The sequence below is a fragment of the Xiphophorus maculatus genome, chromosome 6, assembly GCF_002775205.1.
Source record: "Xiphophorus maculatus strain JP 163 A chromosome 6, X_maculatus-5.0-male, whole genome shotgun sequence".
NCBI lineage: Eukaryota > Metazoa > Chordata > Actinopteri > Cyprinodontiformes > Poeciliidae > Xiphophorus > Xiphophorus maculatus.
The window spans coordinates 5,091,378-5,114,866 of NC_036448.1; the positions used below are offsets into that span (position 1 = coordinate 5,091,378).

The 23,489-nt window shown below is 41.3% G+C and overlaps 1 protein-coding gene across 4 annotated transcripts in view; it reads left to right on the forward strand.

Moving 5' to 3' along the window:
• Positions 1-23,489, forward strand: part of LOC102232259 (leucine-rich repeat-containing protein 52-like) — a 26,040-nt gene continuing 2,551 nt past the window's right edge. The window contains exons 1-4 of one of the 4 annotated variants that reach the window (XR_002752872.1): positions 1-1,122; positions 10,588-10,839; positions 15,881-15,963; positions 16,702-16,781. Coding sequence is in view for 2 of the 4 variants with exons in the window: in XM_023335093.1 (XP_023190861.1) it covers positions 465-1,122; positions 10,588-10,916 (987 nt within the window). In the remaining 2 variants the exon portion in view is untranslated. Of the gene's footprint in view, positions 1,123-10,587; positions 13,841-15,880; positions 15,964-16,701; positions 16,782-23,489 lie in introns of those variants that run through there. The other 3 variants (XR_002752871.1, XM_023335094.1, XM_023335093.1) reach the window with 3 other exon arrangements.

A 23,489-nucleotide genomic window follows, 5' to 3' on the forward strand; every position in this document is an offset into this window, starting at 1 on the left:
CCCACCGCGCAGTTGGATTCAGTTACAGTGAGCGCCAGGATGGCAACATAAAAAAAAAATCTAATGGAACAACTGAGACGGGAGAACGCTGTGAGGTTTTTACGACGTGCGAATAGCAAGCCATAGAAACAACCTCGACAGGAAAAAAAAAAGAAAAAAGAGAGAGAAAATCAAGATGCGAGGCAGCGCGAAGGCATCCGGGGGTCAAGTTCACGCGGCAGCGGATGCGCGCCGGCTCCAGGAGCAGCTGGCCGGCTGGATGAAGTGAGACTGGGCGCGCAGCGGTAGCAGCGTGCCACGGCGCGGCCACGCATTTCGGATCGGACCTCGGTGGGAATCATTTCTGGGGACAAAACAACTCGGCCACCTCGTCCCTCCCCCTCCCCCTCTCACGGCACATCAATGAGGAATGTGACTGTGTCTGTTTCTGTCCAGACGGGCTTGATGAAGCCCTCGGCGGTGTCATGCGTCTTGCCCCGCAGCCAGCAAGCGCGCAACCCCTGCAGCTCGTAGTGTTCCTCGCGCTCCTCCTGGGCGCCGGGGTCGTGCCGTCCCCGGTCATCTCCGCCGGCTGCCCGGACAGGTGCGTGTGCGACGACCAGCTGGTGGTCCAGTGCGCCGGGCAGCACCTGGTCGCCTTCCCGGCCGACCTGCCGCTGGCCACGCGGCAGCTCATCATCTCCAACAACCGCATCGCGGAGCTGCCGCCGCTGGCGCTCAACTACCTATCCGACCTGGTCTACCTGGACTGCAGCAACAACTCCCTGACCGAGGTGTCCGAGTCCACCTTCGGGAACCTGCGCAAGCTGGCCTACCTGGACCTCTCCTTCAACACCTTGCGCCGGATCGAGGACCGGACGTTCGGGCCGCTGGCCAGCCTGGTGATGCTGAGGATGACGGACAACCCGGGGCTCTCCGACATCCACCCGGACGCCTTTTCGGAGAACGAGGCGCTGCAGGTGCTCGACGTGAGCCGGAACAACCTGACGGCGCTCAACATCACGTCGCTGCTCGCGCTGGCCGCCCTGCGCTCCGTGGGGCTCGGCGGGAACCCGTGGAGCTGCCAGTGCGACAACGAGGACCTCTGCCTGTGGGTCCACCTGGAGACCTTCAAGTTCCAAGGTCCTGTCGGCTCGCTTTCACTTTCACCCCGGGGTCACGTGAGGAAGCGGTTAGTCCAGGGAGCGCGTGCCGCACGCTCCAGTTGGCGCTAATTAGAAAGCCCGGTTACGTAATGGACTGGCCTTTTACTGGAGGCTGTTAGCAGGAAGCAACTCCTGTCAAAATAAAAATATAATTAGACCGTAGAAAAATACAGAATTATCACCCTGGATAAATTCTGAGTTTAACACCAAACGTGTTTTGATTGATACATAATCAGGGCCGCTTACAAGCATTTGGGGCCGTTGGGTTGAAACCGTTTTGGGGCCCCATCTACAAAAAAAAAGTTCTTTTGCTAATTCAATTTACAGTAGATTAATAGGTTGTCCTATAGCTACATAATTAAGTATGAACCTGTGATGTAATGACCAGTTGCTCCATGTTGTTTCCAAAAAACAGACAAAAACTATATCTTTGTCATTTTCAATTACGTGAGTATTGTTTCAATTCATAAAAATCCCAAAATACTATTACAACTCACCTGATTGGCCTATGATTCTTATATTAAGTACAATGTCTGCAAAACACACTTTCAACGAAAATAAATTAAATAAATAAAAATCTCTCATCTCCTGCCTCAGTGCAAAATGCCCCTTGAATTTTTCATGTTTTGTCAGATCACAGCCACAAACTTCAATGTATTTAAGTTTGAATTTGTGACACAAACTGAGATCTGTTCTCAATTTTAGTCTGATACCCCAAAATAAAAACCTGTGCAACCAACCGCGTTTACAAGGCAGCTAAGAACATATGTGTTGTAATCTGGTGTAATGTTTACATGGAAGTTTATTCGTGGCTCTCGGCAGCAGGGCCGGATTCAGAATGATGTGGGCCTCAGTTTTGGTGCCCCGGTTCACTGCTAGTCAACGCTAGCCCTATACATCAGTGGGTCTGAACTGATACATGGGAGGTTCACTACTTATGTTGCTTCTTAAAAAAAATACTATAACTTCATGATCTTCTTCATCCCATGTTTTGTTTGTTTGTTTGTTGTTGTTTTTTTACATATCATGTATGCAAGTAAACAAACAAAAGAAAATTTCCAGGGTAATTTATTATTATTTCTTTTTTACTTTGTGCTCCACCTCATCACTCCCAAAGTTGATTTCCTTTTCCATAAAAAAATCGTACATCCTACACTTCCCATCTACTCCGCCCCTGATGAGTCTGGCATGTTTTGAACAGCACTAGGGGCGTATTTGTGGATTTATGTGGATTTATGGATTCATTACTGAAACGTTACTGTTTCAGTAATGAAAACGTTGCTGAAACTGATCCCATGTTGTGTTTGTGTTTTTTTTTTTAGGCGATGTTATGGAGATATTTGTTCATATAAAGTCCTGAGACAAAATCATATGCAGATGAACTTCATTTACTAGGACATAAACTCTTTAGGCAATTGTTGCGCTGCCTTTCATTTAGCGGAATCAAAGAGTTGTCTAAGTGAAAATGCACACCGCGCTTTTCAAGTTTTCTTTTGTTTTTTTTTTTTTTGTTAAAAAAAAAAAGAAAAAAGTTTGATTTGATCATTTTCCACCTCCACTTCACAACTTTGAGTTCATGTGTTGCATAAAAAGGCTCTAACACACATTTAGTTTTGTGGCTGTAGCATCACAAAACGTGGAAAAGTTGAAGTACAAATGAAACCCAACACAAGTACAAATAAGTATATAATGTCAGCTAGGGCTACGTTGATGTATATATTTTTTAAACGTCCTCATCAGATTAACATTATTTGAATTTTGACATCAATTTGTCTTTATTAAGGCATATCTAAAACTAAGACTAATTAAAAAGGCCTTTAATGTGGAAAGGTTATGACATTATGACAATATGTTTGGGTTTTTTTTTAGTCCAAACATATTATTGGAAAGTTGAGTGGAAGGAAAATGAGATTTTAAAAAACAAAACAAAACAAAAAAAGAAACGGGGGAAGCAACAGGGATAACCGCAGCCTTTAAAGGATTGTGAGTCAAATCCAGTTGATGATTTTGGTAGCAAAGCAGCCTGAGCTTCCTGAACACGTCAGTATAACCGCGTCACGCCGCACTGATGCAGCAATACATGAAAAAATAAGCTCCAACTAAGTATATTTCTATATTTTTACTGGTCATATATAAATTTCTTACTTAAATGTAGTTGTGTTTTTTTCATTTTATTTGTATGCCATTGTTGTTGAAATTAACAGAAACGAAATGCACCAATAATATTGATGCCAGGTCAGTGTCGGTATCTAATCGATAGTTGCGTGGTAAAAATCAATATGTTAGTTTTAGATTCCGTCTTAAGATCCTATTTTTATAATTACCCACAGGGAGTTTTACAGTTTTCTCTCCTTCTTCAACAGAAACTGTGCTGGAAAACGAACCACTCCTGTCGCGCACACGCGGAAGCCGCGCTGCACAATTTCTTTCGCCTCACATCACCCGGGCAACATCTGCAACAGTTATTATTTCACACGAGTAAATGGCCAATAGCCTGCAGGACTGCTGTTGTTTTTATAACCGCAGTGAAAAACTGTGGGTTAAACACACATAGTAAAATAAAAAAACAAAACAAAACTGCAGAAGTCCCAAAAGTTATTTATCTGCCAAATGTTTGAGTTAGCATGCTAATTATTGACGATCACAGAAGCAAATAAAACAACATTTCAACTCAGATTAGGTTTGAAATGTTGCACTTGAACAGCCTGTCAGACTTCTGGAAAAGTGTCAACAGACTGCAAGCAAAGGAGCACATTAAAAATAATTAGATTTAAAAAAAAAAAAAAAAAAGCAATCACCAACAACATCTCATTCTAACAGTTTAGAGACGATGTTCTGCAGACCGTTCAGTAAACTCCTAAGATCAGACGTATTCTGGTACATGCTGTTAAATTCAAATAAATGAAATAGTAGTTGATGGTTGGGAATGGTAAAAGAAATTTGACCAACAAAATAGAAAGCAATTGACCCCCAAAATGTGGAAATTTCTTTTATTTTTTTCTTTGTTTTATGATTTGCTCTCTGATCCTTCGGTTCCATGACTTTTAGATGGCAGCAGCAACGTTTGACCGCTGTGAGCAGGGCCGGATTTTAGAAAAATAAGGGCCCCTGGGCTGGAGGGAGTTTTGGTGCCCTATCCCAGAGAACAGGGGGGGAAAAAGCCCAACTTGTACTCATGCAAATTACAGAACATTAATAGGAAGTCATACAAATCTGAGTTTGAATTAGATGCATGGTCGGTTTGAAATGTCTGGAATTTCTCCATGTTGGGCCCAAAAAGGTGGCAAATTTCCAATGTTTGAGTTTAGCTTAAATTCATAAAAATCCAACAATATTTAGAAAAAAAAAACCCACCACATGTGAAACAAGTCCATGACTTTAAGATGAGGTCTAGGGCTGCAACTAACAATTGTTTTAGTAATCTGATCCGACAATTAATCGAGTGTAATAAAATGGCACATTCGACAGTTTATTTTATTTGACAACTTAAGCCTTTTATCTACAATACTAGAAATATTTGAAAAGATCCAAGTAAATAAAACACAAAACAATCCTTATTTTTATGAGAAAATATTTCATTGTGTAAAATACAACACATTACGTCAGTAAATCTGAACCAGGTGAAGCTAAAACTATTTCATTTGAGGATTTCTCCTTAGAACAGATTAGCAAACAAAGATGTTTTAGTCTTAAATATAAATATATTTTGGGCTCTGAATATCTTTCAGCAAATGGCATTTTTTGAGACTCCAGTTTAGAATTAATTGATTACAAAATTAGTTGATGTTTTTTTAATAATAATAATAATCGATTCATCCGATTAATCGGTTCAGACCTAATGAGGTGTATTGTTTGTGAAACATCATGCCCAAAAATTATATATATATATATATATATATATATATATATATATATATATATATATATATATATATATATATATATATATATATATATATATATATAATTTTTGGGCAGCCCCTAAACTTGGTTGCCCTGGGTTACTGCCTCTGTAAGCCTTTTCTAAAGTCTGGCTCAGACTGTTGGACCGTTAAATGATGAAAAAGAAAACAGAAAGAATGGCGTCTCTTGATTCTCTTTTAGCCACTTCAGCTCCACCAGCCGCGGTTTTGACAGGAAACTCGACCGTCTTGTTATCCAGAAACGACGAATCGATCAATTTTCCACTCGGCCGCTGGGACGCGATGCTGCAGGTGTGATTAACGAATCGTGGGTCTCCCCCATCAAATATTGATCCCCGCTGTTATTTCCCTGCCAACTTGAAAAATCGCTTTCGACACTCTGAGCAAATCCTAAACTTTGATTTACGATGCCGTTGGTTCAGTGTGGACATGTCGCTGTGCAAAAGGCCAGCTGCTATTTATAGCGCCTCTTACTGAGCAAAGAAGCCAGTCGTAATTTTAACACCATGGCTGTAATACAATTTCCACGCTCTCTGAACTACCCTCCCTCCCCGTACCGCGTCTCACTCCCCGCGCGGTTCGCCACACGGCGAAACACGGAGATGTCCCAGTTTTCCCGCCGCTCGTCACCGTTTGTCTCGCCTGACTTGGATTGCGGCCTCTTCCGGTGACAGCTGCCAGGAAAGGAGAAGCCGAACCCTCAGACGCGCGCATCCTTTGGCCCTGCACGCGAAATCTGTATGATTTGATGGAGCTTTTTTTTCCTGAACACGTTTTGGTTAACAATGCCTAGCTATTTTTTTGTTGTTGATTGAAGTTACTAAAAAAAAAAAACAATAGGACATGACATATTAATTAATACTTAAGATTATAGCCAAGTGGCTAATGTCAATCTCTTGTCCCATTGGCAGGTTGATTTATGATTCTTAATAAGAAAAAACAACTGCAAAAATACTGCACTAAAAAAAACCCCAACCTCTTCTTAAAGTAGATAAATGGTTTTCTTATGTAGTTGTTTGCTATTTTTAGGCTGTAGTGTTTCAGTCATTTTAATTTAAGTTGAATAGAGTTAGCATAAAATGGGGTTCGATACAGGTAAGCTACGCTAAGCTAATCGGGCACAAAGAAATCCGCTGTATAGTTTTCACATGCTAAACAGATCCATGTTTTGTTTGGGAAAATAAATAGCTTTGTTTATTATTATTTATTAATATCTTCGTTAAATGATGTTTCACTGTCTAGCGCCAACCAAAGCCCTGGAGTTTACACACTCTTTTTAAAATGGGGTCTTTTACGAGACTGCTGCTGTTTATTTCCAATGTTACACTGAATATAATTTCAGATTTTTGGCTAGTTCTTGTCAGCATTGGCTTAAAAAGTGAGCGATCCAGCAAAAATTTTCTACGCTACAGAAAAGTAATAGTTAGGGATGCGTTGACATGAAAATGGGTTCTGCTGTCTGTCAATGAAAATATGTAGCTACTGATATTACTTTGTAAAAAAAATGGGAAAAAAAAACGAACAACATGGGACGGTGGTAGACGGGTGCCTGAGGCAGCAGCCCTGGGAGGCGATACCTTTTGGTTAGCTGAAAATAACACTAGGCTAGATGAAGGGGGGGGGAAAAAATCATATCTCACACTGGTTTAGGACGAGAGCATGCTTGTCTCCTTCAGTTTAGAAAATCAACAACACCAAGCAAGAGAGAGAGAGAGAACAAAAGCCTCAAGAAAGGAACCAACAGATTCTCGTCTGTCTCGCCTTCCTGGCTGCATTAGCACTCTGTCAGTTGTTATGTAAGGGAAGCGTCTCGAAATGCAGCAGAGCGTGAATCGGAAAGAAGAGAGGGAAAGCCCTCTTCTTTGATGGCAGTCCCGGTTGGGGGGCCCAGGAGGATGAGGAGGGTTTAGGTGGGCGAGCCCGTAAGGGTTTTCCTTCCTGCCTGTGAGACACGCGGAGAGTAGATGTGCAAACGTGAGCCGACTGAGTGAGGATGGAGGGAGGAAGCTCGGCTCTCGGCCTGCGACACGTACAGAGATGATGGGATGCAGGGAGGGCGGGATCCATGGGCATGGAAGGAGAGTGGGCTCTTCTGAAGCCGGAGATTCTAACAGCATATCGTTAGAGAGAGAGAGAGCAGCAGCAGCAGCAGCAGCAGCAGCAGCAGCAGCAGCAGCAGCAGCAGCAGCAGCAGCAGCAGCAGCAGCTGTCTGAGAGGATCAGAGCGCGCTTTGAATTTTTCTACAGCACATCTGAGCCAAGCAGACCCCGATAAACTAATTTCCAGAAACTCGAGTCATGGAAGTCAAGGAGAGCTACAGAGAGTTGGACGTTAAATTCTTAAAATATTCAGAAACGTCAATTTGTCTTTTTCTTTTAGAGGTGAGCTGTCAAGTAATTTCATTGAGGATAAAAAAAAGAGCTGTAAGAAACACTGCCTTCTAACTTGAGTTAGTTTTTATTTATTATAAGCGGCAAGGGAGCTGGAGCAGAAGTTTAATTCCCAGCTACACTACTCCAGATATTTTTTATACTTTTATCCAACACTGTTTTAAAAATCCAATATGGCTGCCATATGGCGTAAGCTGGAGTAAGAACTTATTTATTTGAACATGTCATTAAATTAGTCACACAGATGGTACCGGACAACACATGTTGAACATGTTGCTTCAGTGTTTTAATGTGCGCAGGATTCTGATAATGTCCAATTATTAGCTTATGATGCTAACAGTATGATGCTGGTGAAGGAGTAGCTCCTATAATGAGCTCAGCAGATGTGCAGTTCCGCCAGGTGTTTGCTAATTGCTGCTGGCTAGTCTGAAGGAGCTGAGTGGGGACATCACAAGGGAAGGCTGCTCTGTGACGAGGAAGAGTAGAAATTTGGAACCTGCTGCTCTGAGGAGGGTCTTTCTCTAGAAGGCGGGGCTAAGTCCACCCAGGCGTTTTACACAGCTGCATGGTTGCCACGGGAGATTAAAGGATTTCTCAAACATGCATGAAAGAATCAGGGCAACACTCCAGGTATGTTTTTGATGAGGGAATAACATGATAACATGATGTAAAGATATAAAAAAAAAGTATTTTAATGTAACACTGGCCTACTAGCAAAAGGCTACATAGACTGATTTGATAACGGAGGTTCCTCTTCAGCCTCATCAATTAAGACAAAGTCTTAAAGATGGGAAGTGAATGAGATCATAAAATGTCCTTAGGAAGGTTTGCGATGAGATGCACCACCATCTCCTGCAAACAGTTAATTAGAGAGGGAATATTGATAAGCTATTTACGTGAGCAAGGCAGTGCAGTACGAGACATAGTTACTGTCATCCGTCTCACTTTGTGCTGAAAGATTTCTTCGCGTCAAGTGGGTTGAAGCAGCAGATCTTCATTGAATCCAAAAGCATTTCTTCGTCTTCTCTGGCTAAGTGATGGTGTGTATTCTGGGGTGTTGGTGCAGAGAGACAGGAACACTGTTCCCACTGCAGAGGATCTCAAAGCTTTTGATGCCTCACAACACAAAAGCTTTTGATAAAACACATGCCAATTACCAGCAGTGTCTGTAGCAGCGTTACAGTACTGTCTCGCTTTAGCAAAACATTAACTAAAAAAAAACAAGACGGCACTCCCATCAGCTGTTGAAGTGTCGCATCCATCATGCTCTGTATTGGATTTTGACTGAACTTACTGTACTTCCATCCAGTTCTCTTGAAAAGAGGAAAGTCAACGTTTTGTTGGGATTTGCGGATCTCAGAGGGTCTTAGCTGGAGTCCCACCTAAAGCCTGGTGATGAGAAACATTGTTATCTGAGGTCTCAGGCAGACAAAAAGACCCCACTCCCTCTCTAATCCTGTGTGGGAAAAGGAGTTTGCATAATTCATTTTTGTGTGTGTGTGTGTGTGTGTGTGAGAGAGAGATTTTAAATGCTGCATTAACTTAAAACTGTGGAACACAGAAAACCCCTAAAGCCTCGCAGTGTTTTGATAAATAGGGCAGCAGAATTTTAATACTTGAGCAGATTTCTGTATTTTAATTTCTTTCAGCTCTGTTTGCCTGTATTAACTTGCTCAAAGGTTCTTTAAAATTTCTGTGTGTCAGAAGCAAAGTGTGTTTTGATTGTGGAGATGATAAAATCACTGGCAACGTGAGCAACCACATGTGGCCAAACAACCAGCTTTACTCTGAGACAGTGAGAGGAAGAATTCAGTGATTTTGGTTGTGACTCCCGTTGGTGTGTACGAGAAAACAGACGGCATTCTTCTCTCGGCCTCAGACAGGCCGTCTTCAGACCAGGCTAACTTCAGGGATGATATGAGACTCAGAGTAAATTATCCTGGGCCCATAGCACCTGATTCAAACAACAAAAACAGAGCATGTGTGCAGTAAATTAAATTGGGAAATATCTGACAAAAGTCATTAGGTCTTACTTGGCTGAGACTAATCCTTATTAAAATTTAAATTTTTGCTCCTCTATGTGCTAGTAGATAACTACAATGGCAAAGTTTTAGACATGTGCAACACTCCATATTTTGGCATCGATCCAATACCAAGTAAACACACGGCCAGTATCGCCGATACAGATTCTGATACCTATACTTTTCATTGTTAAATGTTGACATGTCTTCACAGTTCTGAACTTTATGTCTTTTTATTGTTTTTCTCTAAGTTATTTTGTGACAACCTACAACAGAATTTGGACAAAACCTAACCCTACCCTATATGTGCGAAATACTTTAATAATATAAACGGAAACAAAAGAAAAACCAAACAAATATGTGTACAGTTTTTTCCATAAAGTGCAAAAAAATTTGATTGAAGAGCAAATTGATGCTCAAGTCTGTTCCAGTAAAGAAAAAACAGAAATAAAAATTAAAGGCCTGGGCTATTTATCGATATAGCTTGTTAGCTAGGCCTGGCCTAGCTTGGCCATGGCCTTGTAAATTGGTAAAACTGGCCATGGCCTAGCTAGCTAGTTTGATAGCTAGCTTGCTAGCAATGCTGTTCCACTAAAGAACAAACAGAAATAAAAATTAAAGGCTTGGGCCTAGCTAGCTAGTCATCCATCTAGATTGTTAGCTATGCCTGGCCGTGGCCGTGGCCTAGCTAGCTAGCAATGCTGTTCCAGTAAAAAAAAAAATAACTAAAAAGTAAAGCTCTTAAGCTCTGTGTGTTAATCTGTGTATAAAAAAATTCTTGCTGTAACTGCGAAATAATTTCCCTGCTGGGATGAATAAAGTAATTATTCTTCTTCTTCTAAATGAAAGTTTGTGGTTGTAATAGGACTAAAATGTTAAAAAGTTGAATACCTTTGCCAGACAATTTATTTTGTAAATAAATATGTAACATTTCTGAACAGCTGGCATTCATCTGGTGTGTGATTTGGCAAGTTTTATAGTTACTGGAGAAAAGCTGAGCAGTTATTTAGTATCCACTGCTTTCTATCGCCTGAGGATGCTGTTAGGCCACATTGTCACATGAATAATCTCCATCACTTCTTGTCTGTGTGTGTGTGTGTGTGACAGATGAGGGCCGGACAGTGTGTGGTTCACCGGCTGACATGCAAGGTCGGCGTCTGAGTGAGGTGGGCATCCAGCTGCGGACGTTATGTCACCAGACACTGGACTCCTGGGACTACTTTTTCTTCGTTGTCATCGGCTTCGTCATCTTCGCCGCCGGGACGGTGTCGGCGTGGCTGATGGGCGTCGTCATGGTGCTGTACGAGCGCTACATCAAGAAGAAGGACGATCAGCTCGAACTGGAGAACGAGGAGGAAGGTATTGAGACGGTTGGTGCATCCAGAGGCAGAACAGAGCGGGGCAACAGGAGCTTAAAAACGTCACATACTGTTTGAAAGAATCTGTCCACCATGGATTCTCGCAGTGCCTCCTGTAACTCTCCTCTACAGCTGTCTGTGAAGTCTGACATTAAATCAAATCTGAGTCTTGGCTTGCAAACAGAAAATGGATAAGGAATGTGTTTCTAATCATTTGTAGGGCGCTTTCCGGGGATGAAACAGGTTTTTATTTTTTTTTAAGTCTCCATGCTGGAGGTCCCCATAGCTGGGTGATACTTAAACCATATATGCAAATGTATGAATCTGTATGTTGTATAATTCTGTGTTGTGTTTGAGTGGATTTGTTGAGCAGAAAGGAAGTGAGTTGGTAAAACTGGTATTAATAGACCAGTTTGGTGTTTCTATAAGGCATCCAGCTTATTTCAGCTTATTTTATATTTCAGACTTTTGGCCTCAAAAGTCTTCTGAACTAGTTTTACATTACTGTTTTTTTTAATGATGCTAATAATCTCCTATATCTTTAAGGAATCTTCTGTTTCCAAAAGGCGCAGTCTGACTTGAAAGGACTGTATAACGGGATAGTTCAGGATGTTTGGATTGAGTTTAGGCTGAAACGTTATCAGCAATTTATATCTTTGCGTCTTCATTTCACATCAGTCCAGATTAGCTGGTTTTGTCGTTAGCTAATTGATGCTACCAACAATCCAGAATAGGCCCAAGGCTCAAATAGACTTTTACAGACCGAAAACAACTCCCAATTTCAAAACGTCATATCAGTTTATGAACAAATTTCTGCTTTAGAAGAAACACAGAAAATGGTGGCCAGAGGCAGCGCATCCCTGATTATCTTCCTGCGTGAAACGCGATGAGGCTAGATCAACAAAGTGTTTGAGGTCAGATTAACAGTCAGAAAGGAAAGAAATGCAGTGTAACAGTCATACAGTGGCATTTAGTCAAGCTGCTTTATTGTGCTACATAATATAATGTTACTATCTGCCATTTTCATAGCTTTACCTTCAAGTGTTAAATCACAGTTATGATTTGTAATTGTTTCAAACAGTAAAAATCCAGTATGAAACTAGGTAGCGGTGCTACCTAGTCCCATTGTCTTCTTCTCTAACTTATTATTGCAACTTTGTGTATAAAAAACAAACATTGTGGCTTAAGTCATTTTTAATTAATAGACATTTACGTAATTACTTTTATGTAAAAATTGCCATTTGAAACTTATTACATTTGAGAAGGAAGATTATTAGTGACGCACCGCCTCCAACCTCCATATCTGCTGAAATAGTCACAGGTTTGTCTGTAAATATCCATCCATTCAAACCTGAAAATGGTGTAAAAGGTTATAAGATAAATTTCAGGTAAACATTTCAGATTGGAGTTTAGGATTATGTGGTTGTGGCGGCTCTCAGATTTAGCCATGTAGCTTCGAAATCTGGTCCAACAAATCTGGATTTTAATCAGTTGAAGACGTCGAGACGTACTGAGTCTGTACTGCAGGTAAGACATTAGCTGCTGATAATGTTCTTTTAGTATCTCACATCAAAAGTCCTGAACGATCACTTTCGTTTGATTTGATGTAAAAGCCTGGAAGGTTGTTGGTGATGCATGAAAGACAGGAAGAAAAGCCTAAACTACCAATGAAATCTTTGAATATGGACTTCCATATGAGGAACTTTACATACTTCAGTCTCTGCACGCTGTAACTTTTTACATAGTCTAAAAGCAATACAAGTAACTGTGATGGGAAGCACTGAAAGGTTTAGTTCCCCCGGAGGTGACACACACGCTAATAACCTATGTTTTGGTCTGTCTGCAAACATGTTTGATACCACAAAATTTACTCTGATTAGCATAATGCGAGTTGTAAAGTTTTAATAAAAAGTAAAGGTCTTTTTTTATATATATACTGAAATGTTTGCCTTACTCATAATTCATTGTTTGCTGACCATCTTGTCCCGTGAGGAATAAGAAAGGAATATTATGAGGTGGAAATCTACTGGATTTCTTGTAAATAGAACAAGTAAGATTCCTTTGTTACTGTCATTTGTGCAGGATGTTTCAAGCAGGCCAGATTTTGAGTTGAATCGGCCACGGACAAATTTGTCCGTTCAAATAATGGAACTGAATGACTTTAAATTGTTTGTTTAAAGTCAAGCCAGCTAATTTTGTTTTTAATTGTAAGCTAGCAAGATGGAAAACCAACAGAAGTGATGGGAAATGGCTTGTTCTCTGTAAAATTACTCTTTCATTTCTGCCATGTTTCGTAGATCAAAACTCGAATCTCGGAATGACGGCGCGTCAGACTCTCCTCAACATTGGTCCACTTTGTCAAAACAATGGAAACAATGTGATGCTTGCTAGCTAGCATCAGCAATTCAAGAAAAATGACGTGTTCCTCAGCATTTTTTACATTCAAACATTAAAGGAACATGTTCACAAATAAATGTTACTCTTGATAAGTCGATTTAGCAAGATGCTATCAAAAGTACGACTGAACAACTCGGTGTGGCTGCTATCATGGTGCCTGGCAGCCATATTGGATCTGAGGCTGTGATTGGTGAAAACCCCCCAAATTTATAACTCGAAAATGTCAAATTCACGGAACAAATGGAACACATTATTTGTAAGGAGAGATGTGCATGGAGCTGATCTTCAAACTAAGTAAAAATTTCCCAGCCACATTTGTAATTTAAGTACAAATACAAGAAGCTGTTCTTCCATTGAGCTGACAAGAGTTTGTCAAGATTTCTGAGATGTAGTCGCCAAATAGTCGCAGTTCTCTTGCTAAAGTTGCTAAAGTAAGCATTTAACACTGGACCTGGAAGGCACTTTAAATATCCAAAATAAATAAGCAGAATGACAAAATTAATTATGAGGCCTCCGCGAACAAAACTGCCCTTCAAAAAACAGGGCTAGCTGAGACCAAAGCACCAGACTGAAGACTTTTATCATCCAGCTTTTGATAGAAAGAGAAAAACACATCACGCAGTATTGAGTTTGTTTTAATTTCTCACACGATTAATTGATTTATTGATATTGGGACGGGCCTAGGCCTTAGTGTGTGTTCCGACAATAATCTCAGATAAATGGAAGATGGACGGATGGACGAATTTGAACCTCAGAAAGCCAACGCACTCTCTGTTGACTGTGTAAATGACATAAGCGACAGCAAAAAGCAAAATTCTCCTTAAACTCTTCTCTGTGGAGTGAAGCAGCAAATGCTTATGCATAAACAGACATTTTCCTTTCAGCTGTAGCCAAACAGTAGCGGGTGGGGGTGGGGGAGTTGGGAGGGTTTTCAAATGAATGTGGGCGCTGTTGACGGATGATTCAGACGCCGTTTTCTCGCTTGAAAAGCAAACGCAATTCCAGAGGCAGATATTGCTGAGAGCCACGATGGACTCTAATTTTTACAGATACAAAACGATGATATTGACTCAAGCAGGAAAAAGGAAAGGTGGAAGTAAAGATATTTCATACCAACCTCTGCTAAACACAGCCTGAATCTGTCTAAAACTCTGTTTCCTTCATTTTTTTTTTTTGCTTGTTCGTCCTCTTTATATAAATGGGTGATCCTGACTCATCAAAGTTTGTATAACTATGCTTGTACCAATTTAGGCATAATGGCGTGGCAGGATGTCAAAATGTCAAGCAGAGGTCTGTATGTTGCCGACATGACTGGTGATTAGGAACGCCTGTGAAAAACGTAGTCACTGACTCGCTGATTGCCGTCAACGTTTCGGGCATTTACACAGCCTGCTTTTTCTTTTTTTTTCCGAAGAGTTTTTGCGGCGCTAGTGGCTCGTATTTTTTCGACAGTAGGCAGACAGGAAGGAGAGTGAGGAGAGGGGGGAAGATATGCGGCAAAGGTCGTCGGGAGTCGAACCTGCGACGTCCGCGTCGAGGACTAAGGCCTCCAAACGTGGGGTGTGCTAACCCCCTGCGCCACCACAGCACGCCCCTTTCTTTTTTTTTTTTAAGTGTTGCATAACATGCATGTCTGTACTAAACTCTCATCTACAGTGGATATAAATAATGTGCACACCATTGTCAAAATGTTAGGTCATTGTGTTGCCAAACAAAAAAGAGAGAGACCAAAATATATCAATGCAGAACTTGTTCTACTAATAGCCTTACAATCTATACAGCTGTAGTTACAAGAAAACTTTTTGGAGGTAATTACTATGATTGTACTTTATGCGTTCAGTTTTGGGGACAAGGTTGTCCTGTCAAACCACACACACACACACACACACACCCACACACACACACACACACACACACACACACAAAACAAAACGTCAAAAGCGCACGCAGGGTCAGTGTGATCCCGCCAGACCGTGGAACGAGTAAAAAGCTTATGGGGTTGAAATGACCCCACAAGCTTCACGGGAGGGTTAAGGATGTTTTCACACCTGAAGTGTTCAATCAGCGGTTTGTTTGTGTTGATGTGAACACAGCAATTGCACCAAGATACAGACCAAAACAAAACTGTCGGAAAAGTACTGTCGGATTTTGAGAATGCGACATAAACAACTCTAGAGTTCATTTGGAACCGCACCAAAGATACCTCCTCCAAACTGACCTCGGACCTCGGTAAGGTCCGCAGTGGTTCGTTTACGACGTGAACGACCTCAATCCGACACATCGGTGTCCACTGAAAGGTTGAGCTAAAAGCTGTCCAGGTAGGCTCTGCATTATGGGATACGGTAAACAAACTAATAAACAAAGGCTGTGCATCTTTGTTTAAGACATCTTCTCAAAATCCGTACAAATACTTTTATGGAGATAGTATCCAGAAACACACTTACGAGATGATGAAATATTTTGTATCAGCTAGAATATACAACATTCAAACCAAAGTAAACTGCATGAGAATGTCCTTAGTCTCTTCATCAATTTCTTCAGTTCTTGGTATTATTACTGTGGCTTTCTCCTCTCTCGACCTCTCTGGCAGATGATGACTGTGTCCCACATAATATCTAAATTCTCTTGTATCCCTGTACTAACAGGAACCTTCTGACGGTGGCGTTCCTCTGATGCTCTACAAACCTTCTGTTGCGACAAACAACTGAAAAGTTGGACTTCCCTTGGGGTCAGTCACAGGCACTCTGAATCACGGCCACGATTATTGCACGCTTACGTGGACTTTTTCATTTGACAAAATGCATGTCTGTGCTGAACTCCCATACATACCAGCATAAATATATAATCGCCAGACATATGAATAAGTGAGGGCGTATTATTGTCTCGATCTGAAAATGTGGTGCCAGAGGCAAGGGTGATACTGCGGGCTGGAACGGGAACTGGCAGGCGACCTAATTTGTGTGAGCACAGAGATATGTGGATGGACAGGGAATGCCCAAATCTACCCCACATAAAAAAAATATATGTGATAAGGATTTCTAGAGTGTACAGTATGGAGTACCAGCCCTCATATTGCAGACCATCATGGGCGTAGTGACCATGTGAGTTTACTAACACCCACAGTTTTCATGCAATTTTGCTCAAAAACCGTACTTCTGTGGCGATGTCTTTGTGCACCAATCTGAGTGCGCAGTGAAACAGACGTGAGCGCATAGATCTTTGTAAGCAAAGAATAATTGGCGCCGTTGTCTTTATAATTCACTTGCTTGCTAATTCACATTCTTGCTCCTCACGTATGGATTGCTGAGAAGGCCAAATTTCATTTCATTTATCTTTACTATGTTGGTAACACTAGATGTTTGCAGTGTGGGTGTGTTGGTGACACAAAAGCAACTGCAAGACATATGTAAATGAACCACACCACCATGACGGACAATTTTTTTTTGTTTTTTTTTTATCCAATCAGGGTATTCCTCAGAGGAAAAAGAATCAATCACAACCAACAAGTCAAAATACTGCAGGAAGTGACAAATTACAAAAAAAAAGGTAGGATTTTTGAAACCAACACAAGAAAACATGATGCACTTTAAGTTTGTAGCCTAATAAGATGTAGTTAAGCAAAGTATGCTTACTTTGTGTATTTCAGGTAACATTCATTTATTGAGCTACAGGTCTATGATGTGATCCTCCAGGTCAGCTCACATCCCCTACACCTTTGAAAAGCGTGCTACACCACTGCACACTGGGAATTATTTCAGTCAGGACTGTTTTCACATCTATACTCCAGTCATACTGCAGGACCGTTGGTAACAGTTATATTAAGTGGCTAAGCTAAATTTCAGTATTTTGCACTTTTAACTCCCCCTCCATCCTTCCCATATTTAGGCACATGTCTGAATGTGCTTTAACACACAGACCTGAACGCATCAGTCCTGCCTCCAGCGTGAATCACCTCTGGATGGAACATTGTGTAAAAGGACTATCGCTGGCCAGAAAACCCACGCTGTAAACATCTAGCTGTGAAGTCTAACCGTGATCATCTGTTGCCTTTCTGAACCTGGCAAGAGCGACTTCCATGTTGTTCTGCTAAAGCTAAAGCTGGTTAGCTAGCAGGAAGAGAGATAAACAGGCAGGCTGACTCGATTACTAAATTGAGTAAAGAGCCCTTTTTTCAAACAATCTACCTAACAGGAGTTGTAAAGCTCACTTTGTAACTTTAATCTTCTACTTTATGGTGAAAGGCGGCAACAATAAAGGTTAATCATCGTTGTGATCCCAAACCAGAATGATTGAGCCGAGAAGTTCAGAGGTCGCACTTCACCCCCTCCTCCCCCAAACATGTGGATAATAGTGAATAAATGAATTGAGTGTAGCCTACAATAATGTGAGCAATGCAACGGTCAGCCTCAGTGAAGAAAGTACATTTGCGCTGCTAAGGAGAAAAGTTATTATGTTAGCTTAAATTTTGGAAAAAAAGCATGGCTCTCCTTTTCCTCCTGTTAGCCGGGTCGCGAGCGGATGTCATCACGGCTGCAAAAGTACAGCGAAACAGAATGACGTCACAGATCACAGAGTTTAATTCATACAGAGCAATCGACAACAAAGCTGCAGAGATACAGAGATATGCATTTTCTCATGAAAATAAAAACACACAAGGGAAGACCAACGAACACAGAGACAGACAAAGGCGCCCACGTGGAGAAAAGATGAAAAAACTCTCTCTCCGTTTGCTGGCCTGGAATTTTTAAACAGAAGAGGAGTTTCCCTATTTAATATATGCAAAAAAGGCGTTCCGTTCTTTGACCAATTAGAGACCTTGTTCGGCCCCCCAAAGAACCCCGGAAACTCCCCTGATTACCGCTCCGATGTCTGTTTTTTATCTAAGCAAAGGCGGACCACTTCGTGCCCATCTCCATCCGACGCGGGCCGAGAGGCGCCAAGAAGTCTCTGACCCCTTTTGGACTGTAAATTTTATTGCTCTGTGTGTCAGCGGGGGAGGAAAAGGGCCCTGCTTTGTTTGAATGTCTGCTATTGTGAGCTCCCCCATGCTCCACAGAAAACTGTTCCAAATAAAGTGTTGGCTATCCCTTTACACATGTCGTAAGATTAAGTGTATTTTTAGCATTAAATAATCATTTTCCTTAGCAGCGCCAAAAACGTTACAATTTTGACATTAAAATTTTCTAGAAAAAACAAGAAAATTTCTGAAATTACTCTCAAAATTTCTGAGTTTTTGGAAGAATTTTCCTCCTCCTTTGTTTTTCTATCTACATTGGCCCTAATACAGCATCACACAAATATCTGACCGTTCTTTGTTAGTGTTCTTTTTTTTTTTTTTTTTTAAGTCCAGTGAATACATCGTCATCTGCATAGATTAAACCAATATGTTCATTTCTGACTTAAAAACGTGAGTAAGAAAGCTGCAAACACAAAAAGGATACCATCCAGAAACCCAAACACGGATGTGTTGTGATTAGAATGTGCTTCGGGACTAAGATGTACTCATCTGGCATTGTTCACCTCGGCAGCCAGGCTTTGGCTGTGAGCCTGCTCAGAGAACGGAGGAAGAAAAACGCAAACAGTGATCAGATCCAGATTTTCTCTGCTTCACTCACCGTTCTACGCCGGTATGAAACGCCCTGTGGTCAGAAAACGTGACAGCTGGTTAGAGTGGGTCTAATTGACAAATCTATTTAGAAACATGCCCACTCACACACACACACACACACACGCACACACACACACACACACACACACACACACACACACACGCTGTGTTGTGTGAGGTGTTGAGGAATTATACACTGAAGTTATAGAACCTGGATCCATCAGTTTCAGTCATTTGAGAGAGATTTCATCATTGTTCTGTTCCACTTAGAAATGATAAAATGACTCTCAGCGGGGTCCGACCCCGACACACAGCTGCACTCAGCTGGAACAGGAACACTCAGGAAAAGCTGCAACAGCTGCGCTTGATGTATCTGTTTTGGCTGAAACTTGCAAAAACTATTTGCACTTTCATATTTTGTGGCCTTAACATCGCAGACTTCTATGTATTGTATTAGGATCTTACACTGCAAAAACCACAAAATCTTAAGTAATTTTGGCCTCGTTTCCAGTGCAAAACTCTTAGTAGACTTGAGCTAACAGGAAATTCACTTGCAAGTAACTTTACAGCATGAAATATGTTTGTTTTATGTCAATAATTTAGTAATATTGTTGGAAAAGTTGTTCCACGCACAATATGGGGACAATGTCTTGTTCAAAGTCGGTTACCATGGTGATGCATGTTCGTTGTTTCTGGTCCCTCTGGGTTTAGACTGAATGAGCCTCCATGCTGAAAAGTTGCACTGCATTTCCTCAGTGGCATCGAAGTAAAAGGGGGCCTGAAGACAAATGCACATCCTACTTTGTCTATTGTGAACTATTAAGCTTTGTGTTAGTCTGGTAGATAAAACCTCATTTAAAAACTCGTCTAATTTGTGTTTGGAACGTGAAAAAATGTGAGAACGGTAATTTGTTTGTCTCCGCTCTGATTGTTCTGAAATCGGAAGCAGTGATTCATCATAAATTACTGAACATCCGGTGCCCGTCTGGCAAACACCATATGTTTGTGAAACAAACACAACAGATAAAATGAGTCCTGAATGATTGCTTTTAGTCGGCGGAGTGACGGATGACGCCTCCATTGTAACAGATCTGCTAACAGGCTCAGAGGCCTGCCATCTCTGTATCCTTCCCTGGCAATAAAAAGGTCATTTCAGAGGAGATGCTGCGTCCTTTCATCACAGCGCCTGGAGAAGCGCGCGCGCGTTTATCTTTTTTTCTTCTTCTTCTTCTTGTTGCTCAGTTTCTCTTCGTGCTCTGCTGTTTCGCTGCATTTCTTTTTGTACTGCTCAGAAGGTTAGCTGGTGTCTAACGGGCCTCCAGCTGAAAAGAAGAAGAAAAAACCCAGAGATCAACCCGCTCTGTCGCGCGCGGGCCTCGCAATGTGCGTCCGCGTTCAGAGCTGGAGATGTGACCAGTTCACCAGATCCAATAAAGATGGCCGCGCATGTGAGATAATGAGATGCTAATTCACGCTGAGCTTTGACTCGAAAGTAGCGCGGTGATATTTAAGTACCTGAGAGTGAGTCTGAAAAGTTTGACTGTAGTATTTTTGCACTAGTCGTGAAACATGATAGGGGACTTTAATATTCTTGGACTCAGCCGACTCTCTTATCTCATGTCTGCTGTTTGCTTCTTTATTTATCTCCTTGTTCTCTATTTTTGGCCACAAGTCCTATTTTTGCATCTGCTGTATTCCTCTAGGCTTTAGCTGTTCCATTGTTTTGTGACATTTTGGGAAATGTGATTATGTAGTTTGATGGCTATATCTGCAGCAGGCTGGTATGTGTCCCCTCTGCTCCAGATTTCCCTTAAACCTGAACAAACAACGAGTGTCTAACAAAAACAAGCTGAACTCTGGATTGTCACAGAAGCATGTTCCTACTCGGCCCACCCAAACACAGCAAAAACTAATTGGAGTCCTGTAACAATGCCTCTCAAAAATGGAAAATGACAGCTCTCTCCGTCGATGCCAGACTTATTTTGGCGCATTTCGTTCGTCCAGGCGTTGTTGCCGATTCACAGCACCTTCCTGATGTCCGTCGTTTCAGACAGCAGGACGATGACAGCTGTCGAATTATGAAAAATCACCATGCAGCTTGAGAAGCAAGCACAATACCAAACCACAATACGTTCTTTGTGCACGACTGAATGTTTTTTTTTGAAAAACTCAGGATGTTTTCACACCTGATAGTCCTGTAGACTCCATTCGGTTTGGGACCAAAATGGTAGCATTTGTTACTTTTTCAGCTGGTGTGGTTCGCTTTCACACTGCATTGTCACATGATCAAAACCCTTTGGAAAATCTGTTCCCCTCCTCGCCTGTGGTGGCGCTATGTCAAGAAGCACTGAAGGAAACAAAATGAAAACCTCTGAAGAAGACATGGAGAGCAACTTCCTCCTTCACAAAATGTAAGCTTAAATGGAGTGGTGTCAAATTTTCTTTTTGTTTTTGGTAAAAAACAAAAGCAAAATGAAAACCACAAGCCGTTCCTTCCACTATTGCTAGACTCATGCGTTTTCGTTTGGTTATATTTACCCAGAATGCTCTGCGCTGTTTTCTTCAGAGATACTTCAACTGAACCAAGACAGGTTTTTAAGCGGACCAGAGTTAGCTTTCGGGTCCACATCAGAGTGCAGTTCACACGTCCCCAAACGAACCAGACTTTCTAGACAAACGAACTGGAGTTTGATTAGATCAGACTAAAACCGGACTGGTGTGAATGCACATTTAAACTCCAGTACCAGGACGTAAAGGCAACGTTTTGGTTTTCATATTTGACATTTTCGTACAAAAATAAATGTTTATGAAACCAAACATATTTATTTCAGTAATTTCTGCATTTAGCAGTATACGAGCTACTTCTGAGTGCAATGCTGGTTAAAACAATGCTATGATTACTTCCTGAAGGCGGCGTTTCAGAAAGAGGAGTTTTTAAAGAGATAGAGGCCCAGTTTCAAGGAGTTAAATTATGAAGTCCAATTTCTTTGAAGTGATAATTGATACGTATTGATTTTTTTTTTTAACAACTGAGATTAGCATTAATAGTGCTATATAATGGCACTATGTGCCCGGAAACCACATTATACCGTCCCTTTAAGACTTTAGGTGAGAGATTTTGCACGTAGAGAATTTTCATGCTGTCAGATATGTTTTATTTAAGCATTTCTAAAGGCCAAGCAGTAAGCCGCTTGTTGTGCAGCGAATGCATGATTTAATCAGCAGGTGGAAATACTTCTTCGCATGGGCAGATAGTTTTGAGAGTCCCCACTTCACCCTCCAACAAAATAATAATAATAAAAACCTTTCAGATCCATGTACCACGTTTTGTATTAAAACTCTTATGCATCGAAAAGACGGTAAATAAATACATATGGCCCCCTCTTTTTTTCATAAATAAATGAAATAGCAGTAAAATAGAGAACAATATTTATTAAGGAGTATATATTCAGACAGTCCGTTACGACGCAAAGCAGTTCTCACCACACGTATCATGTCTCAGAGCAAGTCGTCTTATTGAAACCTTGGTCCAAGTTCTCTTTAGAAATCTTGACCTTTTTAAGCCACATATAGTGTGACGTTTCATGGTTGAGCGGCTATTTCCGGTCTGTTAGGACATCCTGCATCACACAACTGTTTCCGCTGAATTATTATTAGCGCGCGAAGCTTTAATCTTGTCGTCGGGCTCCTTTTAATTTGAAAGTTAAAGACAGCGGTGAGGCTCGAGCATTTCTCCTCGTCTCGTTAATCTTCTTTTCAAAAGGAATTATAAATAGGCCAACTTACAAGCGACGCCGTGGAGCGGCTCCTTCTTCGAGCCGCGTTACATAAATTTAATGAATTCAGCATCTAGCAGAGTGAGAGCAGAGGGAAGAGGGGGGGTTAGTGGGGTGAGCTTGTTACTCAGGGAACAGATACAAAAACCAAAAGCTTCATAGAGGTTTGGTAACATATCAATAAACACATATGACTTGATTCTGGACATTTAATTAATGAATTGATTTAAATAAGCACGATTTTAAGGCATATACATGTACATATTTCTGAGGTGAAGAACGAAAGCGCCATCTAGCGGTAGGTGTTGAAGCTGCTCATTTCTTAACAGACGAGCTTCAAACTTGAGTTTACCAGCTGCAGAGTCGCTGCTTCTTTCAACCACCTTTCACTGTACTTATTTTCTGAGGTCCATCTGTGGACGATCAATTTTGCTTATAGGTTTGGACTTTGACTGGGCCATTCCAACAAATGAAAATGCTTTGACACTTTATCGCAGCTCTAGCGGCGCGTGTGGTTGAAATCCGGCAGGGAGGTGAACCTTTGCACCGTTTCCCTGGTTTTTTTTACAGCCTAAAACAGGTTTTCATTCTGCATTAGGGTTTATTTAACTGCTTCCATCTCTCCAGGGTATCCGCAGGTTTCAGCAAGTCAAATTTAAAACGTTTGAAGACCCTTTTTTAATGCCACCTTGAATTAAATTCAAGACGGAAAAATACTACAAACATAGGGTCTGTTTGGGGAGACCTGCTGCATTACAATCAAGCATAGCAAAGACGATAAAACCGGCTTTATGCCTGTTGTAGAAGCAGAAATCCCACCAGTAAGGAAGGGAATATGAGCAGCTAGTTGCCAGTAACCTCCGTCGCCTC